This window comes from Corylus avellana, chromosome 6 (genome assembly GCF_965113065.1).
Source record: "Corylus avellana chromosome 6, dhCorAvel1.hap1.2, whole genome shotgun sequence".
NCBI lineage: Eukaryota > Viridiplantae > Streptophyta > Magnoliopsida > Fagales > Betulaceae > Corylus > Corylus avellana.
Genome location: NC_142495.1, coordinates 19,216,159 through 19,228,136, shown reverse-complemented (window position 1 = coordinate 19,228,136; position 11,978 = coordinate 19,216,159). Strand labels below are relative to the sequence as shown.

Genomic DNA, 11,978 nt, shown 5'->3' with positions numbered 1-11,978 from the left:
TGATAGCATTTGGGCTTTTTAACGTACCCTTTACATTTTTTTTTTTATATGTACTCCTTTTGGAGTAAGCCCAATGTGGTATATCGCAACTTATATGCTTGTTAAATAGTGCATATTTTGATGCCAAAAAGGAACATAAAAGGCCAAAAAGGGAAAAATAAGCCCAAAATTGAAAATTGGACCAAAAGGCAAAAATGGCCAAAAAAAAAGAAGAAAAAAATTGGAAAAAAACATTTAAAGTGAGCCCAAAAAAATCCTAATTCTCAAATTTGGCCAGAAAAGAAAGCCCAAAAAATGCCCAAAAAAGCGGTTAGCCGGATGTGGTTAACCACTAACCGCTAGGCGGTTAACCGCCTAGCGGTTAGTAAAATGTACTAACCACTTAAGCGGTTAGCGGTTTTAGTCACTAACCGCTAACTACAACCGCATGATCACCCATACGGGAGATAGTTCTAGCATATACCGTATTATTCTTTTCTTTTAGTATGCAAATTTGGTCAAATCAGTTGATAATAACTTAAATGTGCACAAATTTTTTTATTAAATTAAGTATTATTATAATTATTTTGTACTAATTTAATAATTTATTAAATTAAGTATTATTATAATTATGTTGCACAAATTTTTACATTTTATAATTAATAGTGAAAACTTCTTATTTAAATAATTATGATGATAAAAATCTAAATATACTTTCTTTCTTTTTTGTCCTTTCTTTCCCCTCATTAATCAAACAAGGGATTATAAGTTTCCTATATCCACCCATTCCTTTCCTCAAAACCTTGCAAACATAGTGTTAGTGGTGAAAAAATAACCCAGAAAGAATCATTTTTCTTTCCCTATTAAAAATCACCAGTGGCTGTGAGAAAAGAGTAGCCCTAATCAAATATGATTTTGTTTTCCTATGTGGGGATAACCCTCAAAAGAATGGGGTGAATCAGAGAGTATTGGCACCAAATATATACCCCTTTCTTTTGGAGTGCTATTTAATAAAGAAAAAAGCCTTCAAATCAGGCTTGCATGGTAACTGTTTAAATTTATTTCTGTTTTCAAATTCACAAAAATAAAAAAATAAAAAATAAAAAAATAAAAATAATAATAATAATAATAAAAACAGAGCAAAAATGCTCTACCAAGCATGTTCTCCGACGCTCTTTTCTGGGAATTATTCCTGAAAGAACTGTTTTCAAACAACATCAAGTGTTATCTGAAACAGTTTTTTGTTTTCAATTTAGAAAAACTAAAGACATAAAAAGCACAACCGTTCTAATGTTTCTCTTTGCTACATGAACTATTTTCAGAAAACCCAACCAATCACCAAAGAAAGAGAACACACATCTCTGACAAATTACTTAAGCACAAATAAGGAATAAGCTGTTAATTGAACCATATGAAGCATGCACAACACATAAATTGGTTACGAACAAATGAAAAAGAGAAATAACCCCAAACAAAAATAAATGACCTGCATTATGATCAAAGTTAAGTCACACATCATCAAAGATGAACAAAAAATTTCAATTGCTTTGCTTCTATTTGACATCTTTGTTATTATTCATCTGTACCTCTTTTTGGTTTAAAACCCATGGCATAAAATCAATTTAGATTCATAGTTTAGGGGTGGTGGCTGGATCTTAGACCTTCAAGACTCCGGCTTGGGTCTATTGGATCTTATTTTGGGTCCATCAATTTCTAAGAGAAACCCTACTACCACTCAAAACGAAAACTTCAATTCATTAGATAAACTCACCCCTATTTCTCTCATATTTCCAGCAACACAAGACTACAATCTGAAATTTCCAGCAACGCAAGAAGGGAAACAGGAGAGAGGGATGGGTTAAAACCGGAGAGCGAGAGCTAGGGAGAGAGAGGAGCTTACCTTGAGCAGCTGAGAGAGAACGGCGGAGGCAAGCTTCACGCTAGAGAATGAGAGAGAGAGAGAGAGAGAGAGAGGCGGGAGATGATGAAATAAAGGTGGGAAAGAAAATAAGAGGAAGGTTTCGGAAAAGAGAGGGGGGAAGAGAAATACTAAAAAAAACCAAATGCATTTGTGAACAGTGCACGCACCATGTAGCGGTGCACTGTTCACAAATGGAGAAAAATTGCATTTTATATATTTTTTACATAATCTGATGGAGGGGGGGTTTTTATAGATTTGGTTAGCCATCTTAAGATCAAAAGAGAAGAACAACAAAGCCTTTGTGGATGCTCTTAGAACTTGTTAGCTCTTAGTTCTAGTGTAGTTTTGAAGGAGTTTTGATCATACTTGAAATGATCTAAATCTGTAACTATTTTCATTTCAATTCCATAAACATTCAATCCATTTACATCTCCATTCTACAATTCATCCAATTATAACAATTTTCCATCCATTTGTTCTTACAAATCAGTCCTAAAACCCTAAGTCAGTAAAAGACTTGTTACAGTTGTGCGTTTGGCTATTTACTGTGATCTTACTTCTATCAACTTTTACCAGTAGCATTTTTTTAAGTCTTTTTATCATGAATTTTTTATTTATTTTTAATGAGTCGAGGGATTTATTGGAATCTCAATCATAGATTGAATGGACACTGAAAAAATAAAAATAATCCAAAACAGTAAGCTCGGTAAAAGGGCATCCATTTCTCTGCTTTCCTAAAATTAACAATTTGGTAAGTTGAAAGAAATGTCTGTAACCAAAGTGGTTATAGAATTGAAAACAAGTCATGGCGGTACAACTAAGCAGCCCACAATTTACGTTTCTAAATATTGGGGAAGCAAAGTTGCGTGTCAGTACTTAAATATATACCATATATAGGTTATTAGAATATGAAATATGCTTCCCTTGTAACCCTTTCCTCATTTTAATAGGATAAAAATAAAAAATAAAAAATAAAAATTGCATGTGAAATAACTGCTTCCTCCCTTGTTTTAATATTTAAGGAATTAAATTGTTGAACTCTAAATTCAAACTGAACAACTTTTGATGAAATTAGAAGCCTTTTCATAACACTAGGTAATCTTTCAAACCAATTCAGCCGGGGTATACAATGTGGATACCCACAGCTTCCTTTAATATTCCTTACAATAAAAGAATGAGAATGTTTATTTGGTTTTCATGCAGTTGACGAGTACCTCTACAAATTTCTTGTACATGTGCCTCTTCAAGTACATTCTCTGTACCTTCTTTCTTCCTTCCTTCCCCATTTGCTCCCTTGCCAATGGGTTTTTGAGCAAAAACCCGAGATTTTCAGCAAGGGCATGAGTTCCCGGGCGCCCTACAGGATGAAGAAGACCTGTTACATTGTGGTCGACAATCTCTTTTGTGCCCCCAGCGTCTGTTCCAAGCACCTGCTCCATAAGATGAAATGAAATGTTGTTAAGACCTGTTTGTTGGACTCATACTCCTGTGAGGAGCAGAGAAAGATGCCTTTGGGACTCTCATAGGGCATTTGGCAGTGTGAATTTTTGTAGATCAAAAGTGCGATTTTAAATCCAATCGTATTGGGAGTGTTTTTAAAAAATTGTAATTTGAAAACATAAAAAGTTAGCGTTTTCAAATCGCAGGCAATAGAGTGCGTTTTTTTAAACACACGATTTTAAAGGCATGCTGCTTTAAAAACTAAACTGCAATTTTACCAAATGCTTAATTGCATTTTTAAAAATCACGTTTTGAAATCGCAAACCAAGACAGACCCTAACCTGTAACATGGGTTCCCAAGCATGCTTAACTAACGCCCCCACTATATGGGAGTAGCTTATCTTTCACCAAAGTTCCCAAGATCCTATCAATGATTTTACGTCTTTCTAAAATAATTCTATTTTCATCCACCAGCATCTAATGCATCTGCAGTCTCCACATAATGTTGATCACAACTAGTCAACTACCAAGATAAGATGACAAGTCACCACCAATAAGAATCAACTTCTCATTGGGACTGCAGGATGTCCATTGAAAACCCAGACCAAGCAGTGAATAAAATTTACTCCTTGTAAAATGTCTGAAGAGGCAATTCAGAGTCTAAATCATAGAAGGACATGCAGAAGCATACACGCCGACAGATGTCCACATACACGATGCTGCCATGCAAAAAAAAAAAAAAAAAAAAAAGAAGTTGAAAAGTTGAACAACACTGACTATCGTATTGTCAACAGACATGTGACATGGTAAAAGACACTTTATAAGCAAATACTGCAAATAATCCGGGTCAGAAACATTACAAATTGTTCTGATGCTAAGATTCTCATGTAAAGCAGTTCATGTGCATAAAAGTTACAGCAATTAATCATTCTAATCATCCGTAGATGATTCAAATTTTATCACTGAAGGTGCATGTTAAGGACATGTAAAGAGCTTTGACTCTTTTGATTAATGACAACAAGTTTTAATGCTGTTGGGATATATGATTATAGGCCTCATGCCACTAGCACAATAATGATGGAGGCTAGGATGGCACGACTAAATTCTAAAAGCAAAGATAAACTAGCAGGACAAGAAATAACGTCATCTTAGCAGGCCTCAATAAGGAAGAAAAATCAAGTTGTTTCTCATACCGGAAGACCAAATGCCATTGCTTCGATTGTCACTCTCCCAAATGTTTCTCCCAATCCCTGTACACAATTATTCATATTAGCTTGTGCTTTATATTCAACGTCTGGTAATAGGATTAAGAAGCATGAATCAATAAATTTATTTTGAATCCAGTGAAATGGGAGCTACATATATCAGCAATAGGTCAGATCTTAGATATTTTTATTTGGTAAAGATCAGTACCACGTAAGTTTTTCATCACATATATTCTAACACACACATTACTACGGAAATCACCAAGCAGTACTCAAGTTTAGCCAAAACTCTTCTCGAAAATAATGCAAATAAATCTTTAAGTAAAATCCAACGATTCTTCATAAGCAGGGGATCTATCCCAGAGTTAATATTTTGATGTAAACTCAATAACATCAATTGAAACATAAGAACAGGCACAAAAATAAAGCTTTCTTTAAATATATCTAGAACCAACAGCACTTTTCTATTGACTGGAATTACTAAAAGGCCATGAAGATGGATCACCTGGGAATTTATGACGTAAACATCTGCCGCAGAGTAAAGTGAGGCTACACGTGTAGTTGCTGGAGTCCAGAGCACTGACCTTGACAAGTTTGAATGCTGGGATAAAAATCTTAAAAGTCCTTTGACATAAGGCACCTTATTGCTCTTAGATCCAACAGAGCCTATAAGAATTTTAAGCGTCTGTTCCTGTGTTCCTCCAATAACAGACAACATTTTCCTTATTCCTTGAGAAACATAAAAGCTCACAGCATCTGTGTCATTTGAAGGACTATGTAACCGCAAGGCTTTCCACTTGGATAACTTCAACCCGATAAAGGACTCATTTGAAGCAGGCAATTCATTTGAGGACATGCCAACATTATTCAAATTTTGAAGCAGCGCTCTTAAATGATGTTTTTTAGCCATGTTAGATTGGTCTTGGGCTATATTCACTGGATTTTTTATCTTAGAATTATTGTCCAAAGGTTTTTGTTCAATCATCAAGCGTGCTGATTCAAGAAGTAAGAACTGGCCTTTTCCAGGGTTTATACTACTCAGAGACAATACAAGCATATCATTGTCCATCAACCCCATCTCCTTTCTGATTGAATCTCTTAACAACTGCCTTTTTTCTCGCATCTTCTCAGTGCTGAAAGATGGAGTATTCAGTGAACAAGAAATGCCAGCTACAAAAGCTAGTTCATCATTAACAGCAAGTGGAACAAGTGCAGGCTGAGATCTCAGCTTAATATTTTCTTCTTCACACCAGTTTAGCCACTGTCTAGACTGTGATTCAGAGAGAAATATCAGCATTTTCACTCGGTTAAGGACAACCTTTGCCCGATCAAAGTACTCTCGCCGGTTTTCCATTATCCACCAACCAACTTGACTGGCACCAGCTGGAAAACGAGCAATATATTGTTCTGAAACAAACAAATAAATAAATAAATAATATTGATTGTTTTACGGCCAGAATGTGAGGTACATGCAAAAGAAGCTAATACTTCTCCAAAAAAACCATTCACTTGAGATTACCAACCACCATAGGAACTAAGATGACTGTCTTTAGCTGAAAGCAAGATAAAAATAAACCACAACAAAAACAACGCAATATGAAATAGAACCAAGTAATCCAAATCAGGTGTTTAGGAATAGATAACCGAAAGGAGATAGAATTAATGCAATCTCATTCTTAAGCTCAACCACTGTACACATAATCATTTATGTTAGACAAGAGAAAAAAGAAGCAAGTACTCCTACAACAAACAAAAAAATTCTATATAAGAAGAGTGTTTATACTAATTTGGAAAGCTTGTACCAGATGATTATGTTGGATCGGGGCAGCTTGGGAGGAAGTTGGCAAGGAGACACAAATATAGATGTTTGCATCTGTACCACGCGATAAAGCAACCTAACCATAACTTTTGCAACGTACGGAAGTTTTCTAATCCATGATCATTTCTACAGATAATATGCAGTATAAACTGTCTAGGTTGTTGAAAAGGCCAGAGGCGTAAAGATAATGTGACTTTTAAGTTGCAAAGAAGACTAGTTGACTTTAACCTTAACTCCTCTTCCTTTATTTTTTTTCCTTTGAAATCCAAAGTAGAGCAATGTTATTATGTCACTATTATCATATTTAATTTGTGATAAATGTATCAATAGTTTACATGGTGCAGGACTGACCTGACCTTACGCACATCAGGGTATGATTATAGTTTCAAAACCTTAAATAAAAAAGTATAATCTGCATTTCCAGAGACACAAAGAGCATGAATACTCCTTTAAGTGTTAAGCATAACAAATCTGCACCTCAAAAGGCTCAGAAGAGAACTGAAAAAACTAAATCCAGAAGAAGCAAAAGATATAATGTTGGATATCATTAAAAATGAATTAATTACCATATCCTGCATACGATTAGCAGAGAGAAAAAAATAAAAATAAAACTTTGGTGGTAATAGAAAGATCCATATAAATATCTGTGTGCAGGTGTGTGTAATTGATGAATCAAAATGATGCACACTTAGTTTCTCACCTTCAAAGTTTTCTATTTCAGCATAAGCAATAACAACAAATTTTACATACTATACAATCAAATGATGCTCACCAATCCATGATGCACAAACCGCCGATCCAGCAATGACAAGATCTGCCTTCATGGCTGTTTTGAAGCTGAGGTCAGCTCTGTCATCAAGCACCTTGATTCTTCTCTTAGTTAGCTCTGACATCAGCCCACCCTTTTTGCTAAGAACTACAGCAGAAACTGTAGCTCCGCAACTCAAAAGCTCTGTTGCCAATTCCATCATTGAAATTGGAGCCCCAGTCATTGATAGTTCATGGAATACCAAAACAAATCTCCTAGACCAAACAAGGCGTGAAAAGTCTCCCTTCCTGTCACAGGTTCCAGAACGCTTCTCAGGACTCCATTCCAAAATTCTATCCTCCGTCGAGCCAAATGGACCAACAAGCAACCCATAAGAAGCATTTTTCTTAGGAATTTCTGGTTCCTGATCCTCCAAGTCATGGCTTTCAACCTGCACCGAAGTCTTCTTCCTACCATGTACTTTACCACGCAAACTACGTGCTCTTTTATTTCTCTTCCTTGACTTTACATTTCTATTAGATGAAATGCCATTCCCTTTTTTGGCCAAAACTGCATCTATAATTTTTTTTGATGAATCCAAAACTGCATCTATACTATCTCCAGCCTGACTCTCAGTAGTCTCATTATTGGATGCCAGGATATCATCTACGGCAGTCAAATCCCTTCGCAGATTCTGCTCAGTATCTGAGTTCTCATTTCTCGGTTTACTTCCAAAACCCATAAATGCTTTGTTGTTATCACCATGAGCCCACCTAGACTGAACATAAAACCCAAGATACGCCCAAAGAGTAATCAATAGCAACCAATACACCAACCGATTACTTCGAAACCATTGTATACCACCTCCACCACTTCTACCTTCTCTTCGCGGAGTTCGGCTTGTGTTCAATCTACGAAACGAAGAAGCCCGAGGAGTCGACCTTCCTGACAATGTGGACTTAACACTGCCACTTGATTTAAAGGATGACTGTCTAAAATCCCCTCTGTTGCTGCTTTCCTCCATTGGTTTCTTGGACTATATTACTTCACTAAAAAGATTGAACCACATTGTTTCAATAGTATCGATTACTCAACATAAGCAGAACTGCAGAAGACCTCTTAGGGAAATTGAATCAGGCTTATTTACACCAAGGTGCTTCATAAGCACGTCAGTTTGAACTCTTTGAGCACTGATTCCAACATTAATCAAGAAAACAGAAGTCTCATTTTCTTTGTGGAATAAAAAGAAGAACAAAAACCATAAACCTTTACTTGGATACTGAGAAAAGAAATTCAATATGATTGATTTAAAAACAAAAGGAATTTAATTTGTGTGCCTTTTTAACTTTTTTTTTTTTTTGGCCTAGAGTACGGTTAACCTCGATTCAACTAAGCCAACAAGCAGTATTGGATTTTTCCCACTCCTTTCTTCTTAAAATTTTAAATGCTTCAAAGACTAAGATTCACAACTATTATTGCTTTAACTTTCTTGCATTTTCTCAGTAATCAAACAGAGCCTAAACTAGCCAAAAATTGCATTAAATGTGAAGGAATGTAAGGCCTTTGTCACTTAGTATCTGAAGCTACATAAGTAGACAACACCATCAAAACAGTGACCATTCTCTTGACTGCTGAGAAAACGAAAGAAAACGACAGCTATGAACTTCCAATCCTCTCAGGTCTTAAAATAGTGATAATGATAATGAATTATAATTTCAGTCTGTTTTCTTTTCCTGAATTCTCTCAGCCGCCAAACAGTGCGCAAATCCACAAAGAAAGACACCGCTTAGTCAGTTAGTGATTAAAGCCAAAAACTATTGACGATTCCAAAACAAGAAAGTGAGAGATCTTTCCAAAAATTAGGATTCTTCACATTCAGTTATCAATGCGATATCTTGCAGCTGAGAGAGCTTTACCAAAAAAAAAAAAAAACAAAAAAGAAAGAAAAAGCTTACACGGATCGATTCAGGCTTTGAAGCTGGACGTTCAAGATCTGAGCCAAAGGTTCTTAAATGTTTTGCTCTGAGCTTATTTATACAAGAGTGGGTTGCTCTGAGCTTCTAGAATTCTATTAAGAGTAAGACTTTTAGAGAGAGAGAGAGAGAGAGTTAGATAAGAAAGAAGTCTGAATAGACTGAATTTCAAAGGGAAATGATCGCACGCTCCGACGCTCGAGTTGACCCGTGTGTTCAGGTTTTGGAAGGAAGGTGAAGGGGAGGGAGTAGTGATACTATACAACGCTGCTTCACCAGATTATATGAGTCTTCGTTTTACTTCCGTTGAATTTACTGTACGTGTGGCTCGATCCATAACCAGGACTAGTAATTTACTGTACGTGTGGTTCAATTGATCCTGACCGTTGGATTGATTCAAAGACTTCAGAGTTCCTCATCGATCTATTGCGCCCACCGTTATAGGATTTTTTCCATTCCATTGCATCTTATTGTTTATCATACTACCAGCAGTTTCTTTTTAATTAATGAACAAAATTACTTTTTTTTTTTTTTTTTTTTTATTAAAAAAACAAACCGACATAGACAATTAAATGTTAGTTTGAAGGGACTATGTGCATATTTCAAAAAAAAAAAAAAAAAAATTGAAGGCCGATAGACACTACTACATCAACTTAGTGAAATGAGAGTGAGATGATAGTGTAACATTACTATCTAGTTATTTTGGTGCAAAAACGGGACAATGGAACGAGTAATGCCACATATTTAACTCATTTCTGTCGTCTCACTAGATAGATGTGCTAATACACATCGGCTCTTGAATCAATCTTCATTAAAAAAAAAAAACTAAATTAAGAGCTAATAAGCACTATCACATTATCATAGTGAATTATAAGTTGAGTATTTAGAATTACTTTAATCCAACTCCAATGATAGATTTGAGAGGCATTGCAAAAGTAAAAACATTGAGGTGAATATTACAAATAAGGTAGTAGATAGAGTCGATGTAATTTCTCCCAAATTGTTATGAAATGCAAAGAAGCTTAATTAATTAATAAGTTCATCAAAAATTACAAGAGGATTTAACTAGGATATAAGAGCAGAGGTCAAGGATAAACTTCTCAACGAGTTGTTGACTTAGAAAAGGTTAAAATATTCTTAATTGCTAGTTCGATTATGTTAATAGAGTGGTTATATAAAGGCCCCTACTTGAAAGTTGAAACCCTGAAACCTTATCTATTCGTTTTATCAATAACTAGCACACAATTTGCGTTATGAGCGAGATTCTTCATTATAATTTAATTTTAAAATTTAAACATATCTATATCTTACTTTTCATGTGAAAAAATTTATCAGTCTTCTTTTAATGAAAAGACATACAAAATATTATACACCAGTACATTATTGAACATACACTTTTTTTTGAAGTGTACTAAATATGTACTTAATCACACAATCACACACAGATGAATTAAAACATAAGACCATTGAATTTAGTTTAATTTATATAAACTAAAATATGGTAAAATCTTTGTTCCCATCAAAGTAGTTTAAAATGAAAAGAAGTATAAAGAGATAAAAAAAAAAATTTAAAAAAAAAAAAATAGTATGAATAAAACTTTGATTTTGATTATCAAAGCATTAATAAAAATTAGCAAGAATCTATCATATTATTGGTGTGATTCCTATTATATTTCAATACAAATAAAACTCATATACTTCTGAATATTCGAAGAAGAAGAAGAAAAATATAGAGAAAAAGAAACAAAATATTTTTTTATGAATACAAAATAATACAAAATTTACTCAACATTTAATGTAATCAAATAAAACTTCTCCCATCAAATTCAATGCTTTTTTTTTTTTTTTTTTTTTTGGGACAGTAATCAAATAAATTTTTGCTTTCTTTTGCCTAAAAAAAAAAAAAAAAAAAAACCAAACTCATAAAACATTCAAATGAATGTTAAAGGATAAAATCTGAACAAATCAAGCATATCCCAGTAAATCAACAATCCCTTGATTTCCTCCTCATGTTTCATGCTTACTCCATATTTTATTCCCTGATTTATGGGATGTGTTTCCCTTCATTACTCTATATATTATCTTCTCTTGTAACCATGGAAATCACTGAATAAAGATGCAGTCCTTTGTGTTCTCTTCTTCTTGCCTTTCTTCTTCTTCTCTTTACAAAGATTTCATCCCCGTTTCTATATTTTACATGGTATCATAGCACTAAATCGACCAACATCATTCTAGTTCCTGCCCGTTGTCTCTCTGAGTCATTTCATCAAGCACCTTAGTTGTATCACATCTATTTGTTGAATCATAGGTTGCAAGCTCACTCATTCTCCACAGTTACCGCACACCTACATCAATCTTTGGTCAAACCTCTCTTTCAACCTCATCTCCAACCCAACTCCACAAAAAAAAAAAAAAAAAATCATTTTCAGGTTTTTGGCATTTTGCGGTGAAATCTAATCATCCATTGGTGGTTTTGTGGTGAGATTCGACCGCTCCTTAGTATTTGTGGTGAGATTCGACCGTCTTTTGGAAATTTGCAGCGAGATCCGATTGCTTCTTCGTATTTTACAACGAGATCCGATTGCCCCTTGGTGTTTTTGAGGTGAAATCCGACCGCCTCAGGTGAGTTATAGAGAGATTCAACCGACAAACTGCCAATTACTTTTTTGTTAATCAAACTGAAGGAAGTTCCTACCATCAGGTTGCGGGGAGCGTTAAAGGATAAAAGCTGAACAAATCAAGCATGTCCCACTAAGTCAACAATCCCTTGATTTTCTTTCCATGTTTCATGCTTACTCCATATTTTATTCCATGATTTATAGGATGTGTTTCTCTTCATTAGTTTATATATTATCTTCTCTTGCAACCATGAAAATCACTAAATAAAAATGTA

General features: G+C 34.7%; 1 protein-coding gene across 4 annotated transcripts; it reads right to left on the bottom strand.

The window, feature by feature from the left end:
• Nucleotides 1-2,960: 2,960 nt before the first annotated feature.
• Nucleotides 2,961-9,277, bottom strand: LOC132186831 (uncharacterized). Of its 4 annotated transcripts, none has more exons than XM_059600921.2 (5): nt 9,068-9,277; nt 7,137-8,342; nt 5,051-5,952; nt 4,534-4,590; nt 2,961-3,330 (listed from the first exon to the last, which is right to left on the bottom strand). In XM_059600921.2, the coding sequence occupies exons 2-5, from the start codon at nt 8,134-8,136 to the stop codon at nt 3,085-3,087; spliced, it is 2,205 nt and encodes a 734-aa protein (XP_059456904.1). In that variant the 5' UTR covers nt 8,137-8,342; nt 9,068-9,277; the 3' UTR covers nt 2,961-3,084. The 4 variants fall into 4 exon arrangements, with proteins under 4 accessions (XP_059456904.1, XP_059456905.1, XP_059456906.1 ...); XM_059600922.2 differs by having other exon boundaries at nt 7,137-8,302; XM_059600923.2 differs by having other exon boundaries at nt 7,137-8,161.
• Between the last annotated feature and the right edge of the window lie 2,701 nt (nt 9,278-11,978).

What these genes read in the sequence shown, in the direction of transcription:
- LOC132186831 (XM_059600921.2), bottom strand. Translation starts at nt 8,136, where the DNA reads ATGGAGGAAAGCAGCAACAGAGGGGATTTTAGACAGTCATCCTTTAAA. An exon ending in TTTACGTCATAAATTCCCAG is followed by an intron (nt 4,591 to 5,050) that starts GTGATCCATCTT and finishes AATTGTGTACAG; the next exon opens with GGATTGGGAGAAACATTTGG. An exon ending in CAATGGCATTTGGTCTTCCG is followed by an intron (nt 3,331 to 4,533) that starts GTATGAGAAACA and finishes CTTATGGAGCAG; the next exon opens with GTGCTTGGAACAGACGCTGG.